The sequence below is a fragment of the Argiope bruennichi genome, chromosome 1 (assembly GCF_947563725.1).
Source record: "Argiope bruennichi chromosome 1, qqArgBrue1.1, whole genome shotgun sequence".
Taxonomy (NCBI): domain Eukaryota; kingdom Metazoa; phylum Arthropoda; class Arachnida; order Araneae; family Araneidae; genus Argiope; species Argiope bruennichi.
The window spans coordinates 31,718,330-31,737,112 of NC_079151.1; the positions used below are offsets into that span (position 1 = coordinate 31,718,330).

General features: G+C 30.9%; 1 protein-coding gene across 1 annotated transcript in view; it reads left to right on the top strand.

Moving 5' to 3' along the window:
- LOC129967653 (CRISP/Allergen/PR-1-like) overlaps window positions 1–17,806 on the top strand; it is a 43,592-nt gene extending 25,786 nt beyond the window's left edge. Inside the window, exons 2-7 of the mRNA XM_056081904.1 lie at window positions 5,318–5,578; window positions 7,732–7,819; window positions 10,891–11,060; window positions 11,160–11,257; window positions 16,044–16,168; window positions 17,595–17,806. Of these exons, the coding sequence (XP_055937879.1) occupies window positions 5,318–5,578; window positions 7,732–7,819; window positions 10,891–11,060; window positions 11,160–11,257; window positions 16,044–16,168; window positions 17,595–17,608 (756 nt within the window). The 3' untranslated portion in view covers window positions 17,609–17,806. The remainder of the gene's footprint in view (window positions 1–5,317; window positions 5,579–7,731; window positions 7,820–10,890; window positions 11,061–11,159; window positions 11,258–16,043; window positions 16,169–17,594) is intronic.
- Window positions 17,807–18,783: the final 977 nt, after the last annotated feature.

The window sequence follows — 18,783 nt, forward strand, 5'->3', positions numbered from 1 at the left end:
ATTATTTGAATAAATGTAAAAGAGATAGCTTTTCAGCTAAAAAAATATTTAACAAAAAACCAGAAAAGCGTGATAAGATTAAAAAAATATTTGATTCTTTCGTAAAAAATTTATATGATTTTGATAAAGGTGAAATTGAAGGCCAGTTTAATCTTGATAAGTTATTTACAGTGGAAGAAGATAGAAAATGTTATATATGTGGCAAATATTACAAAATCGAAGATATAGAGGAGCATATAAAAAAAGACTTAATGAATAAAAAATCAAAAAAGAAGAGAAAATGTATGATTTGTGGTGAATATTATAACATAGCACATTTAAGTAATCACATATCAAGTCGAAAACATCTAAAAGCATTATCAAAAATAAAAGATGGAGAAATTATAGAATATGACACTGCTTTTGAATCTAGATTAAGATCTTATAGAATTAATAATTATAATAATATTATAATCCCCTTAGAGTTTTTACAAGAGAAAAGAAAAATTGTAATTGATAAAATAAGACAAATTTTGAATGAATTTAATGGAATAAAAGTCAATTTAAAATTGTTTTGTTTGTATAGGTTAGATGATGAAATTCAGGAATTTTCATTCAAAACTGAGAATCAAATTATATTAAATTCTAATGATTTACATACTTTTTATGATAATGCTATTGACAAATTAATTAATGAATCTGATGAATTTATAGCAAAAGGCTCTGGTTGGAGTCTTGAAGAAATTAGATTTTTGGAATTGAGAATAAATAAATATCAACCTTTGAGTGGATCAAGTTATATTGATTTACCTGATGAAATTAAATCTAAAAAAGCTATAATAAATGTTAAAAATACAGATAATAAATGTTTTATGTGGTCTATATTATCAGCGATTCATCCTGTAAAAAAGAATCCTCAAAGAGTGTCAAAATATGAACAGTTTAAAGATGAATTGAATTTTAAAGGAATTAATTTCCCTGTTTCATTAAATAATATTAAAAATTTTGAAAAACTGAATAATATATCTGTAAATGTTTATAGTTATGACAGTTCGATTTATCCACTTAGAATAACTAACAATAAATTACAAAATCATGTAAACTTGTTTTATATGAAGGATGAACAAAATGATCATTATTGTTGGATTAAAGATATAAATAAATTGGTCGGATCCCAAATTACTGATAATCATCGAATATTTTTATGTGATAGATGTTTAAATCATTTTTATTCTGAGGAAAAATTAAAAATGCATGAAGAATACTGTAAAAAGAAAGAAGCTGTCACAATTAATATGCCAGAAAAAGGTAAAGTTATTCGATTTAAAAAATATAATCATAAAATGAGAAATCCATTTACTATATACGCAGATTTTGAGTGTCTTTTACATAAAATGGATACAAGTGAACCAGATCAAACTAAATCGTATACTATGAAATATCAGAAACATGAATCTGATAATTTTTGCTATTATATCAAATATGAAAATGAATATTTTAAACCTCCTATTCATTATAGAGGACCTGATGCAATAAAAAAGTTTATATCTATGTTAAAAGAGGATACTCTCGAAATTGAAATTTTTATAAAAGAGAAAACTGAAAAATATGAAAGTCTTAAATCAATGATAGATTTCGATAAAAATCATTACAAAAGAACTAATATTTGTCATATATGTGAAAATGAAATCTTAAAGGATTCTCCTGTTGATGGGGAAAAAAAAGTAATTGATCACTGTCATTTAACCGGAAAATATAGAGGTCCAGCTCATAATATTTGTAATTTAAATTATAAAATTCCAAAATTTATTCCAGTAAAAATCCATAATTTAACAGGTTATGATTCTCATTTATTTATAAAAGAGCTCGGATTTGATAAATCAAAAATAGATGCTATACCTAATACTGAAGAAAAATATATATCTTTCAGCAAAAAAATAGGAGGAATGAAATTGAGATTTATTGATTCATTTAAATTTATGTCATCCAGTTTAGATGAATTATCAAAAAACTTGAGAAAGATGCCTGAAAATGAGTTGAGTAAATATCCGTCAAAAATAAGAGAAATGAAATATATTAATTATTTAAAATCGAAATTTAGAGAGACATCATTACATTTTCCTGATGACAAATTAGATCTCATAACAAGAAAAGGTGTATATCCGTATGATTATATGGATTCTAAAGATAAATATGAAGAAACAAAATTACCTCCAAAAGATAAATTTTATAATAAATTGAATGAATGTCATATAACTGATGAAGAATATCAACATGCTCAACGTGTTTGGAAAGCATTTAATATAAAAAATTTGGGTGAATATACAGATTTATATGTTAAAACAGATGTATTAATTTTAACAGATGTATTTGAAAATTTTAGAGATGTTTGTTTAAAAACTTATAAATTAGATCCAGATTGGTATTTTACTGCTCCTGGTTTATCTTGGGATGCAATGTTAAAAATGACAAAAATTAAATTAGATTTATTAGATGATTATGATATGATTCTTATGTTAGAAAAAGGATTAAGAGGTGGAGTTTCGCAATGTTGTAATAGATATGGGAAAGCAAATAATAAATATATGAAAAATTATGATGAAAGCAAAGAATCCAATTTTTTAATGTATTTAGATGCTAATAACTTATATGGATGGGCAATGAGTCAATATTTACCTTATGGAGGATTTAAATGGATAAATACAAATGCAATACAAAATGCAATACAAAATATTCTTAAATGTCCTGATGATTCAGAAAAAGGATATATATTGGAAGTTGATTTAGAATATCCAAAAGAATTACATGATTATCATACAGATTTACCATTATGTCCTGAAAATAGAATTCCTGAAAATTCTAAACAAGGTAAGTTATTAACAACTTTATACGATAAAGAGAAATATGTAGTTCATTATAGAAGTTTAAAACAGTATTTGAAAATGGGTTTAAAAATTATAAAAGTACATAGAATATTGAAATTCAAACAATCGAATTGGTTGAAAAAATATATAGATTTAAACACTGAAATGAGAAAACGAGCAACTAATGATTTTGAGAAAGATTTTTATAAATTGATGAATAACTCAGTATTTGGAAAAACCATGGAAAACATAAGAAAACGAATAGATATAAGATTATGTTGTAATTATGATCAAGTTAAAAAATTAATTGCCAAACCTCATTTTAAAAGTCGAACTATTTTTGATGAAAATTTGGTTGCTGTTCATATGAAAAAGACAAAAATACTTTTTAATAAACCAATCTATGTTGGAATGAGTATATTAGATTTGTCTAAATATTTAATGTATGATTTCCATTATAATGTAATGAAGCCAAGATATAAGAATAATATTAAATTATTATATATGGATACAGATAGTTTCATATATGATATTAAAACAGATGATTTTTATGAAGATATGAAATCTATGATTGATTATTTTGATACTTCTGATTATCAAGAAAATAATCTATATAATATGCCGAGATGTAATAAAAAAATATTGGGTAAAATGAAAGATGAAAATAGTGGTGTTATTATGGAAGAATTTGTAGGTTTAAGAAGTAAAATGTATGCAATCAGACTAGAAAAATGTGAAATTAAAAAATCGAAAGGAGTTAAAAAATCTGTAGTTAAAAATAGAATATCATTTGATGATTATAAAAAATGTTTATTTGATAAAATTCATCAATATAGAACACAGAATTTAATTCGAAGTATGAAACATGAGCTGTATTCAATTCAAATAAATAAAATAGCTTTATCAGCAAAAGATGATAAAAGATATATTTTAGAAGATGGAATTCACACTTTAGCATTGGGTCATTATAAGACGATAGATTCTTAAAGGAAATAAATGGAGGATCTAGAACAACTTACACAAGAACTTATGAAACTAAATTCAAAATATTTAAGATCTGACTTGCATGAATTAATAACGAAATATGTCAAAGAAATAATTAATTCATATACAAATAAAATATCTAATGCATTGGAAAATATCGATTCAAACATACAATTAATCAACTCAATTGAAGAAATAATCGATTCATAAGATGGAAGTCATTCAACTTGTAAAATTTTTTTCTAAATAAATGGAAGCTTTCAATAGACTTAAGCCACTTGTAACATATAGATTAAAAGATTTAAAGAATGGTGAATACACTCTATTATCTTTGAAAAAAATTCAATCTGCTAAATATGGATATATAGTTATTGCAAAATTACAAGTTGAAGGGCAAGAAAAAGAATATTTTCTCCCTAAACATAAATCTAATATATCTGATGAAGCAATTGATATAATTAATGAAGGCTCATATATTTTTGGTTATAGAGGTAAGGTTGATGGTAAATATGATGATTGCTATATCAAGAAAATTGAATAGTGAAACCTTTTATTTTTATATTTTTATTCTTATATTTTTATTTCTTTTTATGTGTATAATAATGTGAACAACGCATGAATTTATATTGATTTTAAGACGATAGCCTTTCGGTTAATTTGTTAACTTTTTCCAAGTTTTGGCGATATTTTAAATTATTGATGTTATTTTATTATGACCTTTTTGCACTATTTTTGCTCTAAATTTTGACTTGATACTTTAAATTATTGATGTTATTTGGTGTGCTAATTATGGCCTTTTTACACTATTTTTGCTCTAAATTTTGATGTTATTTTAAAATTATTGATGGATTTTTAAGGTGTGCTAATTATGGCCTTTTTACACTATTTTTGCTCTAAATTTTGATGTTATTTTAAATTATTGATGGCTCTTAAGGTGTGCCAGAACACGCATATATATACTACTCACATTTGTTGTGCACTTTAATGGAATATACTTTAGTTGTTAGTCCGGATCAAAAGTGTTATTTAACAAACCTTATAATATTAACATAATAAAATTTCAAAACCAATATTTATATTTTTAAAAATTATTTTTACTTTTTACTTCGGTAACTGAAACAATTCTCGAAGTCAAGAAGAAATTCGAAATGACAAAAGGAAAGAATATTTGAATTACCGATAAATTCGAATTAAAAACATTCCAAATAACCAAGTTTTGTTATATATGTATATACAAATTAGTTTAAATTGTTTTATTAAAAATTTATAACAAAAATCACTGAATTAAATTGCTTCTTGTTTATTATTAATTAATATTGCTTCTCCGTCTTCTTTCTTTATTTCCAAGTAGAAAATTGCTGAGCCAAGTTCCATCTTAAGACTATTTTGTTTTATGAAGAGTTCACTTTAGCAAGGTTTTTCCTGAAGGAATCAAACTCATAAAATAAATTCTATTTATTAGAAAACTGATTTTTAACAATTTTTTAAAGATGGGTCATCACCTGATAACGATAGTGGCTCTACTCTTCGCCGCAGTGGTTGCATCCAATGCCTGCTATTACAAGAAATTCTCTCCAAATCACACCGGCTGTAAATCGAGAAATCCGAGATGCAACATCGTGGACAACCGAGTGTCAGATGATGACAAAAAGTTGGTGGTCAAACTGCACAACCAGTATAGGGAGAAAGTGGCTATGGGAAGAGAAAGCGCCGCAGGTGGCCTACCAACTGCCTCCAACATGTTAGAAATGGTGAGTGCCTATAAAGTATTGTCTTTGAAGGGTTATCCTAATTCATAAAAAATCATCCCGCCTGTGCACAAATTGGCCGATCTTCAGTAAATATGACTAGTGTGATGGGTACTGTACTACTATTGTCCAAATCTCCAAAGATGGTATGTCTCATCTTCGACGATGGGTACTACGACAACTACTACCATATGGCAGCTTCTTATCCACGTATATTCAGTGCAGAGGGGGCGGGGGATAAAGAATCAGTATACATATTTTGTATATGCCTTATTATAAAAATATATGCATATACATATTGTTACAAACCTGTAATATTGCTTCCCAGTACGGTTATTTCAATCATTGGAAAGACCGTTTTACGATCAGTTCTGTTGAATGTTGATTGGATGCCACGTCAGATCTCAGAGCTTGGCTATTTTGGCGACAAGATAGATATTATTGGAAACTTCCAGAATTTTAGAAGTTGAGCCAATAGGAACCGAGATATGCCTGACTGGACCAGAACCTTCTCTGACCGCCTCCCGGGAACTATAAAAGGCCAGCAGTCTCAAGCTGCAGTCAGTCGAAGTCGTGAAAAGAGTCGTGTATTGAATCGTGGAAAGAGTCTACGGCGAATAGTTTGGGTCAATCCAGCAAAGAGCAAGCGTTGTGTGGAGCTCAAGCGATTGCTGAACTGAGCTATGTGCCGAGTCCTGGTGTTTTTTGTGGAAGCAGCAAGCATCGAGTCGTGTGTGGAGTAGCCAGTCGTGTAGTAGTAAATCGGCAGTTGGATATAACTTTAGCGAGGAGACATTGGAGAATTTGCAGACGTTTGGGGAGACCGTAGAGTGAAGCTACGTAGATTCCCTCTTTCTGCTGAATTCTGTCTGGCCGTTTTGCCTGCTGTGGTTGTTATTACTAGCGATTACTACTTGTAGGCTACTGTTTGTTGTAGCGTGCTACTGTGTGTTGCCTGTGTTCGTCTCGGTTGTATATTTGTCGACTTTGTATTAGTGTCTTCGTGTTTAATAAACGTCGTCGTTTGTTACTAAAGACTGTTTATTTAATCGACGAATAAGTCGGAAAAGAACCCCGACGGAACTTCCGTAACAATATGTACAAATATTATATATATTTTGCATACGCTTTGTTGTAAAACAGTTCAATGGTTTATTAATTTTTGAATCATTGCATATGTAACTGCACATTTTATTTGTTTGTACAAAACACGTAAAATGGAATTTAATAAATTATATTTACAAAATGAGGTTAGACAATAACGCAACATAATAAAAAAAAATTGTTACTTACAGATTCAAATGCTTCTTTTTTACACTTGAAAATAAACCAGACAGGATATTTTTTGAAATAAATAAAATTTTTCGGCCTATTTTTCTAAATTCAATCTTTTACAAAAACTTAAAAAAGAATTAATATCTGGTGAATAAGATAACTGATGCATTGTTCAAGATTAACAATTTAGGCACTCATAGGCTAGAATTTGCATTTCAAATTTATTATGAATAGAAATAGCATATCATTTACGCCACGTAAATGTAAATTTCTGAAGTAAAAATACGATCATTGGTTGAATATGACTGATTTGAAGATATTTGAAAAGGTATTAAAAATTTCTTTGTATATCCCCTTTCATCTCACTTACTTGTAGCAGCATCTAATGAGACCCTGAAAAGATTATTCCATTTTAAAGTTGCAGGTTAATTAAAACCCATAAAGTACATTTTATAAAAATAATATTTTAAACTAGGTGAAATATGTAAAATGCATAAAAGAAATCTTAATTTTACTTAGCTAAGGGGGTAATTATTCAGAAATGACGACGAGCCAAATCAAGGGCAACATTCCAATTAACGTCTATATATTTTTCTTTAGCCAAATGTGCTATTATTGTTTATAAGGGAATTTCAGAATAATATGCTTTTTATTATTAGCAAAATATTTTTCATATTCATCATATTAATACAACAGAGTAATTTCAAGTATAAAAATATTATACTACTTTGAAATCACCATTTCCAGTAATCGATTAATACTCACAATAAGATTATAAAGATTCCTGTAACAAAGCTTCACATTTAATTTACAAAATCTGAAGAAAATACATTTTACATGAAGTGCTTTTTATTCATTCTGATTGTCATTTTGTTTTATAGGTCTGGGACGATGAGTTGGCTAATATAGCTCAGAAGCATGCCGAGACCTGTGAATTCGAACATGACTGCAATGATTGCAGGAGAGTTGGTAAGGTGGTTTACATTTTTATATATTCATAGGAATATATTCATAGTATATCCCTAGAACACTAATATTCGAAATTAAGTGAATTGTCCCTTTGGATTGGTTAACTTCAGATCTACTTGTCAAACTTAAATTAAATTAGCTATGCATGTAGGTTGATATCATACAAAAAGAAATCCATAGAGCAATTATGGTAGCGTAACCACATTTCCTGAAGTGTAATTGGTTTTGCTTTCATTTGTAAAGGCAGCAATGATTATTCACGTAGGAATTTGGTTCTTAACTCCTTAACGTCTGAGAAGATAAATACAGTTCGCCTGCTCTTTCCAAGAACCAATTTATGAGAATATAATTTCAACTAGAACATGAAAACAGCTCATTTAGGGGAGGGGAGTGATTCTAACAGGATGTCATAAATTGCTTAATTTCGAACATAACTTCTCGTTGCAGAAGTTGTACAGCTGGAAGATGGGCCCATACCTGCACTACTTTTTTCCAATCTTATGACGTTCTGTTTAACCTTTCTTTTGTTGATGATTTTTACGTGTATATACATAGGATCATGAGGATCAACTGTAAGCGTTGTATAGTTTTCCTTTTTTATTTTTGCTTATTATCAATTTAGTTTCCTTAAAATTTATCCAATATTTCTGAAGATTATCGGCAAAAAAGAAAATTCTTTGAACATTATTTATTTTGAAAGAAAATTAATCTCATGAATTCTTATGAGAAATCTTTTGATTAATCGTTGTTTGTAAAATAAGACAGCCTCGGTCGTTAATCCATTATTAATAGAAACTTATATTTAAGTCTCGTGTTTTAATCAAATAGCTTGTTCTGAGGCGCCTTGAAAAGTTCCGACCACTTAACAGAGCACCGAAAAGAATATATATATATATATTTTTTTAATTTTGCACACGATTTTAATTCAGTTGCATAGGTTGCTATATAGAGATATATTGAAAATGAAAATATGGATAACTTTGTTATGGTCCATTTAATGACAGTCCTTCATCAACATTTGTTCTTACAGAAAAAGATAATATGAGCGTGTTTTCGTGTGGAAAATCAATAAAATGAAATTTAATAACCTGGAATTTATTGAGCATTGGTTATCAATAAAAGGTGAATATTCAATTCTAAATAATAAAATTGGCAGAGTATTAATCCTAGAAGCTTTGCCATATTTGTGTGAAACTCTCCTTTTCAGCACTTCCGTCATTAAATGTTTCTAAGTTCATTTTAATTCCATGAAATTAGAAAATTTGCAATGATTATCATAACTTACTTATACCATTGATTAAAAATTTAATCGATAAATTTTTATGTCAATTAAAATAGGCTTTGCTTATTTTTATTTAAGTTTTTATTATTTTAAATCATGGGTTTTCTTTTGATAAATAATCATTATTAATCAACTTGTAAGTCAATAATCTTTAATTATTAGCTAAGAATAATCGCTGTATTTATTTGAACTGTTTGAGGCCTTGTTCTCAATTGTCGATCGATGATGTTTCGTTTCATTTACATTCGGAAAATTTTTAGAAAGTTTTGGAACTTTTCGGAAGTAGTGAGAATATCTAAAAGATATCTTTTCGTCTACGTGCTTAGTTATGGGAAAATGTAGCCATCATTTGTTACTTTTAAAATGAGGAGACATTCCTTTTTTATTAATGACTTCGAGTTGGACTGTTTGGTGATCTGTCTATCACTGGAGCTCCCAAACATTAGTTCAAGAATCACTAAAAGTTAATGAATTATATTTTTTGGTGGATCGCGACATGATCTTTAATATACGTACATCTTTCCACAAATTAGAAAAATGTAATATGTTTTTAAAATTTTCGCCGAGCCACAAGATTCCAATCCGATAAGAAAGAAAAAATTTAAAAAAAAATACCGAATACGGAAACAAGCGACTCGTGTCAACTCAGACTCGCCCACTAAGGTAGAAACTTCTATGCACTATGAACATTCAATTCAGTTCGGGTTCCATTAATTTCGAAGTAGTTCATTGCCATTGGTGTATTTATTATCTCTGCTAATAATAATAAAAGGTTTATTTTCTTGTATGTGGTGGCACTTTTTAGGTTAGAATATTTGATTTATAGCTACCAAACTTGGTTCTTATACATTTTAGAGGTGGAGGGATAATGTGCACATGAGAGCGATTTTTTTTAAAAAAATTCTATCAAGTAAAAATTAGGCGAAGTTTTTACGCTTTTCCAAGTTAACCTCTGAGAGTTTACATAACAAAAGTGATTTTTGCATCATAAAAAAAATAACAAAAAAGTATCTTTTCAAGGATATCATGTTGTGTCATATATTTGCTTTATTTTAATACATTTTTAATAAAAATATTTCAAGTGTAGTTTACAATAATACATTTTATTGTTAAAATGAAATTCGAAACGCTTTATTGCTGTTACTAATATATCATCCTCAATTTTTTTCTATTGTTGATGGTCAAGATATGAAAATTCAGCTTATTTTTATTAAATTTTCTAAATTTTCAAGCAGTGGCGAATAATTAAAAAAAAAATTTTTTTTTAAATATTGCTGCATTTTCCTATGATATTATTTGATGCACAAAGATATAGACAGAAAATTAAGTAGATGTAGTGAACAATAAGCAGAACAGTGTAAGACTTTTAAAATAGTGCGAGTAGTATATCTTTCAAATTTTGAAGTTTAAAAATATGTTGCTGAAGGAGCCATTAAGAAACAGTTACACAAAAATTTTAATTGAAATTTTCAGCAACTGTTAATCCAGTCAAACCAATTGGTCGGCAAAAGCAGCTAGAATTTAATAATAAATATTTTTATTACTAAGAAAATCTCCCTTTTTGACCCACTAAACCTCTTTAGGAAAAAAATGTGCATTATTTATTACGAGGAAAAATAACTTTGGGCCGAGGATGAAGCGGTTCACTATAGATTCGGTTTTCAAAAAGTGAGTCCCAATGCTCAAAAGCTTGATTACCTCTGATGTATCGAAAATCTCTTGTAATTTACTTTATAAAAAGTTATTTAATAAATATCATCCCTATCTTACAATTATAATTGTTCTCTAGATCGATTCGGGGTTGGTCAGAATCTGTTCATGTCTTTTTCATCCAATATGCCATCAGGCAGTGGTGACTGGGAGGGAATGGTGAAGTCCTTTTACAGTGAAGTATCAAAGTTCAGGAAAGAATACATTTCCTCTTTCAGATTCAGAGGAGACTATGGTCATTTCAGCCAGGTAAGACAAAACTCAATGTTAAAGATTTTCTAGGAATGATTTGTTCTAATTATTTAAAGCTTTTAAGCTAAATGGCACCGGTATGATTTCTTTTTGCAGATTGTTTGGGCTGACAGCTGGAGATTGGGCTGCGGAAAAGTTGTTTTCAGAGATGGCAGCTGGTACAAGACAATGATTTCTTGCAATTACGGCCCAGCGTAAGTTCTATTTATTAGTCCGTCACATATTGTGCATTGTTGAACTTTGAAATATAAGAAATAAAGCAAATCACTATGTTTATTCTTTTCCAATGAATGATTATCTGTCCGAATATATCAGGGTGTTGGTTTCCTGGCCCAGGAATAGCGCATCTTCCACGTGTTATGGGCGTCCCGGGTTCGAGTCCCCGTTCGGGCATGGTTATTCTTCGCTCTGTTTTCTATATGTGAGGTGTATGAAAAAGTTCTCCTGTAAAAAGGGGTTGTGCATGTGATTGTGTAAGTGTCACTTTCATATGAGCCAGAAGTCATAATATTACCTTCGGGTGCTCAGAATCCTATACCCTCAGAAGTTACTGCACAAAACTGGGCTTAAATCGTTGACTTAGTCAGCGTACTTGTCTATGACAAGTGCATAAGTGACAACAGATATAAGGGTAATTCCGAAAATAAGTTCCATTTCACCATCAGCCATTGATGTTACATTCATAGGTGCTTAATTCTCGTTGCATACTTTTGAAAACAAAAACAGAGGATTATTTTTGGCATAGTTACCATTCAAATCAAAGCAGATGTCTTTATATTTTACAAGGTTTGGAATTTTTTCTTTAAAAAAAATCCATGTTGTAAAACATCCTTGAGAAAAAGCGAATGGTGGTGAAAGCTTATATAAGCCAGTTAACCGCTACGCTTCACGGGTAATTGCTTTTGTATTGTGGTCATGTTACTGGGCTGCGAACCACGAGGTCCCAGGTTCTATCCTTGCTCATAACAATTCGCCACATTGGTGACCTCGGACGATGAACCTTCAACCTTCGTACAGTTGTTGAGGCTCCATCTACCCACAGCAACCCAAACTCGTCAGACTCACTTGATGCAGCAACCCAAAGCGACAGACTCACTTGGCGCAACAGTATCAGCAACCACACACGCTCACCATAACGCTTGGCGCTACTCAAATGGGTACAGGCACATTAGACTCAACAGCCAATACATCACCACTCAACAGCCCTATCGTTCGACTCACTGGAGGGAGAGTTTGTGGTGAAAGCTTATATAAGCCAGTTAACCGCAACGCTACAAGGGCAATTGCTTTTGTATTGTGGTCATGTTACTGGGCTGCGAACCACAAGGTCCCTGGTTCTATCCTCACTCCTAACAATCCACCACAACGTTTTGTGGCCCAAAGTAATGCCCATTATAAAGCTCTATTTTAATCAATCTAATCGATTTATTTCCAATATTAAGGAATGTGTTGTCTGTAGCCCTCTTGATGAAGCAGTTCTTGTCAACTTATTAACCTGTCTTGTTAAACCTCTGTCATCGTCCTGAGGTTTAGTGTCATCATCAAAAAGGTGCAACGAAAGCCATTATTTTATATATCTGAACCAACGAGAATGGTCTTCCAAAAACTTTCTCGCATACACTCTATTAAAGATATTATCACAGAGAACGCCTTGTATGACATTGGCGTATAATAGTTACGAAATATTAACCTTTGGCGTGAATTTAGCCTCTTTACTGAATCTGTCGTGTGATCACTGGGGAGGTATTTGGCAATGAATCCCCCGCATGCGGTTGATAGTATCCGAAATTCTAATTTGTGTTTTAGTCATGTTTTATCCAACCGATTGAAAAAAAATAACATAGAATTACAATCGTAATCGCAAAATTTCATGCCAAATTTGATATATTAAAGTCGTTGCGTCTTTGGGCTATCGCATTTACATATTTCTGAAAATACAGACCAACAGGCGGTCATTCCCTTGCTGGATTTGTCTCAAAAGTTGAAAGATGACTATAGATGGTGATTCTGTGTATCGAATTTTATTTATTTTGTTCTCTTCGTTTTATAGTTATCGTATTAAATTATATTCGAACAGCAGGACAGAAAGACTTCCTCTTTACAGATTTTGCTTAAAATATGATGGAAATTACAATTTTTTTGTAAATACCCCATGCCAATTTCATCCATCAAAGTGTTTTTGAGTTATCTTTGTCACAGACAGACAATTCCAAAGATGTGTTTTCCGAATTCGGGGAGATCTAAAACGTGGAGATTTGTAAGAATCTCGTTTTCGAATTTTTTGACGATTACATCACTTTCTCTACACGAGAAAATAAAAAAGTGCAGTCAGTGAGTGCGAAAACGTAGATATTGATTATAATACCATCAAACTCAGCCCAAAGAAATTAATATATAATTCATTGGTTGCTTCTAGCAGATAGGGATGACGAATATTTTACGAGCGGTTATTATGTAACCAATGAATATCAAAAAGTCACAAATACCAGTGATCAATACTTTTCAAAGAGGGGAGTGATTCAAATCCTTGATACGATCTTACTGGTGATATTTCGGTTACAGGTTTTGGATCGCGATAGAAAGTAAGAATCGATACGATATCACTGAAATTTACCGGAGCGGTGACTTCACTGGAAAGTAACAATCGATACGATCTGTCCAATAGAAGCTCTCGAACAAAACAGAAAAGAAATCTGTGAATGGATTAAAAAATGAACGGACCGGTTATTGGAATTGTCGTACCATTGAATTGCATATCACTGAAATTTATCGGAGTGGTGACTTTACTGGAAAGTGTGAAGTCGTCGCTCCACTTCATGAGAGTAACCTTGACTTTCCGATATTCGCATTTGATGATGCACTATTCCATACAAATCCTTTTTAATTGCTTCTGACTTGACTTTGCATATATTCCGTTTACTGCTGGCGCTATCTATTGGTAGAATATAGAACTAAAGTAAACAATTTAAAGAACTGACATATATATTTAATTCAAATTTTTCAGAAAATGGTTTACTCCAATAAAGAAATTAAATAAATAGTTTTAAAAAAAATCAAATTTAAGAAGTAAGCTTAAAGATAATTAATTCAATCACACGTTACTTAAATTAGTAAATTAAGTATGAATTACAAATAATAAATTTTATATATTATACGAATTAATAATTTTTAATTAATAATAGGATTGAAATAACAGATATTTGGAACAAATATTTAAAAATAACAATAGCAAAATTATTTGTTATTCAAAAAATCGTGGATTAGGCATCTCTACTAGCAGAATACAACAGAGCATTATCATTCAACCATGATTATACTGAAATTCTGCATGCTCCTATTAATTGTTTAAGATTATTCATATGAATCCATAAACATAACTCAATTTGTGAGGAATTGCAGCGGCAGATTAATTTTTTACACACAAAAATTTCATTCATTCGTGAACTTCACATTTGGCGGGGTTTTCAATTTCGGCATCCATTTTCAAGTAATGTAACTGGCAAATGAGCTGCAGCAAAGCCTTCTAATTACATTCATAAATGTCTTAAAAACATCTGCACATTTTTTTAAGCTACACTGACGTTTTTGTGCTTTTCGAATCACCTCATAGAATCCGATTAACGTAGATTTTGACAACTTTTTTAAAATTAAAGTATCCGATTCCACGATGCCCTAGTTAGAGTCCTGACTCGGGACTGCAAGATTGCTGATTCCAGACCAGATTCGGCTGTAGATCAATTTTTAAGACGGACTTAGTGCATGTTAAACTTGTCGAGAGTGAAATATTCCATAAGGCGAAAGGTTCCATAAGGCTGAGTTCTTGTTTGCATCATCTAACCACAGTTCAAAATTAACTAAATTGAAAATGATATTTAGTTTAAAATTTTTCTTTTAACCATATTTAGCAACTTAAGCTGGCTTTCTGGCATATGGGTAGCGCGTCTTCCCCGTGATCTGGGCGTCCCGGTTTGGGCTTGGTTGTTCTTCCGTTGTTCTATATGTGAGATGTGTGAATGTGCCCTCCTGTGAAAAGGGGTTGTTCAAGCGAATGAGTGATGCGTGAGTAGCAAAGTCGTCCTCTTGGCCCTAGTTGGCACTACTATAAAAACAAGAGACGCTCTCCCTCCGGCTTAACCCCTCAGGGACTCGCCTTCTTTAGGTGAGTACGGGCTTCCCAACCCCGAGGTACCCAGGGATCTCTACTACCTTTATGTTTATTCTCATCTACGCCTCCTGCTGTTTGTTTATTTCTTCCATCCCACGACGGCAAGCGAGGGAGCTCTCCATGAGAAGCTGTCGCCGCTCTGTTTGCTTCCTGCTTCTCATGGACAGCCTAAAACCCCACGTGTTGGCCGTGCGTGGCGACCCATTAGACGGGTGGTGCACTGTGGTCCCCGGTGTATCAATAGGTCGGTAGCTGGCCACCTGAGTGGTTAGTCCGCTTGGGATCAAGCGAAAGGGTCATCTTCTGGGGCTCTGCGTTAAGGGTGGTAGACGTTCCTGGAAGTGGCTCTTAGCGTATAGGTTTCGATTAGCATCATGTGTCTGTTTTAATATTATGAGATTTGCATTTTCACGTTTTCATGAATATTTTAATCTTTTAACATTTTTGGAAAATTTTCCTTTCTGGGATATAATTTCCCTTTTTAAGAATACTGATGCTATTCATTATCTGTCTTTCATTTTATCACGAGAATTTGTAATTTTAAATTGTATGTCTGAATTGTACTTGACATATTTTTTAATACCATATGTCTAGCGCAGTATAGTGTTTATCTACCATAAGCTTGGCGCAGCATAGCCAAACATGGCTCTTGCGCCAGAAAAATCCAATTAACCAACCAACCAACCAACCCTCCGGCTTAAATCGCTGTCTTCGTAACAGCGGGCTTGTCCATGGCAAGTGCCATAAGAAACAACAACAGCGTAACTTAAAATTCCCTGACCTTATTATCGTTTAAAACCTTTTTTTATTTTCAGTGGAAATATTATAAATTATCCAATATACAAGATTGGCAATCCATGCTCTGCATGCCCATCGAATAGTTGCTGTGGAAATTTGTGCAACCGATTTGGAATCCGTTCCAATTATCAAGGACTCTGCAGTAAGCCATTTTATTGTTATTAACAGAATTATTTTACAGAAGGAATATAAAAATCACATATGTTTTCATCTCTTTCAGTTCGTATTATTGTATTATCAAGTTAAAATGAATTAGATGCCCACTTTAGTAGAGGGTAAAATTTCCAAATCCATTTAAATTAAAAATTTACTATTGACTCGTAATTGGCGCAAAATTAGAGATCATTATATGCTTTCAGTTTGTGTTGAATTAATGTTAAGGAAAAAATTAAATGTGTTCTCCGGAAGCTTTCTCACTTACCTTTAAGTATTCCAAGTGAGATAATTCTTAATACCCACTTTGCGAGAAATTTGTTTTCGTATTTTTGAGTTACATTACTGCACTCTTTCCAAAGAATTATCTATTATAATTATTCTGCTGTACAATGGATTTTATTTAGTTTGATTTTTCAAGGATATGAAAAATCAAACTAAATACAAGTGCAGAGAAGTAAATCCAAAATTTATCAAATAGTGATTAGATCTCTATTGCACAAATATATTTAATTAATGCTTCGGTGTTTGTAAATTTTTACTTGTAATACCTTCAAAACAGGCATTTCTCCTATCACTTGAAAGAATAACAATTATATGAGGTAGAAAGTATGATTTTTTCAACGGATTAAAATATGGTTAGCTTTAAATTCTTTATCATATGCTATGTATGAAGAACCTCCTCAATATTGATCCAAATGGCAGGAAATAAAATAACATTTATGCCATTTCTTTGTTACTTGAAACAGTCACTTTTCCATATGTTGAAGTTACTGGAAGGGAAAAGAACAGCATTTAAGTCACTAATCAGATAGAAGGTAGGGAAAAATGGTCATGAAGTTATTAACTTTGTATCTGCACACAGAAACACTCCACAGAAATATCTTTACAAATATAAAGCAGAAGTTACTCTATACTCAATTTTAAGCAGTTTACTTTAAACCGATATTGTCAATCCAAGGAGATCATACACGAGCAAAAATTGCACAGCAGCAAATGCTTTTTTCATCACAGAAAGAAATTTCTATTATTCTCTCTTTCAGCGTGAGTCTAATTTACTGAATAGGCAATAATAGATAATGAATATGATTGAAGAATGAATAGACAATGGCTTAATGTAAATGTTATCTTCTAATGTCAATGGCTTAATGTTATCTTCTAATGTCACCTTTAGAAGATAACACAAATCTTAGAAAAAAGACAGGAGTTCATCATACATAAATGAAAATGTGTGTTTTAGTCTTTTATATGTATCTTCACACGCATGATTCAATTTTTCATAATTAATTGTTTTATATATATTTGGGATTTTATGTAAATGTGTTGTTTCAGAAATTTGTAATGTCCTTTTTATATCTTATCTAATGTGTTTGTTGTTACATGATTAAGCTATATTTTTAACCTTTTGTTTGCAGAAAAACTTAATTAAAATCCTGCTGAAATATCCAGATGCAACTTGATTTAATTTGGATTATCAAAGCTGAAAAAAGAAGTGCAACTGCAATTCAATCTCTATACTGAATTGATCAATATTTGAAACGACAAAAATTGTAACATGTATTCTTTTCCAAAGATGTAATAAATTTTTTTCCAAACATTTAATAAATTTGATCCATTTTCTTTTGAATCTGTGTATTGTAATTTTGATTTTTTGATATCCGATTCATTTGTGCCTTTTTTTTTCATTGCATGATAGTTTAAAATAATATTTGTATCTTAAGACTGTTGGTAATCTTAATTTGTTGATGCCATTTATGATGAGTGAGAAAGCGCATTTCACAACAAGTCTTTAGCTGGAGATTGGTACTTTTTTACTAGCAGCCTTTTCAGACTAGTAATTGGTCCGTTATCTATATATTTGAAATAACTACTGAATCTAAAGAACGAATCCCCTGCTATAACTACTGTAATCATTTCTTGAACTTTTATTCCGTATAAAATTAATAATATCTAGATACGTCATCAAAGATCATCTCCCTTTTCTTCCTTTTTTTTAAAAAGAAATATTTCAAAATACAACTTATGAGTCTTCAACATCCCCAATTTAGTTGATTTCTTTCATTTTCGTTGACAGTTCATTCCACCACTTTGTAAACATAATTTGCCAATCAAAAACGCTCTATTATTATTACGTGATCAAAATTCATAATGGATTTTTCTTTCGTTTTGAATGTATTTCATTAGAAATTTGTGACATGATCATATTACCAATAATATGGTCCCTAGAGTGGCTTTTATTAATAAGTTTAATTTTTTTAGGTCAATTAACTTTGAAGAACTACATCTAATCATCAGAAATTTTATTTTAAATCATACTTTCTCAGTAAAGTAAAATAGGCGTTAAATGGAGAGAAAGTATCTAACTGCTGGTTGGTAGCTGGAAACTGATAATAATTATCAGCTTCCAACATCCTGATAATAATTATAAAAAAAAATAACTGTTACATAATAATTAACTTAAATTATAATTAAAATAAGTACTTCATTAAAATTTATCATTTTTAATTAGTTAAATCAATCAATACCCCTCCATTAAATATTCGATAGAGAACGAATACAGGTGAACACGATAATTAAAAAGACATAAACAGCTAGCGCAATAAA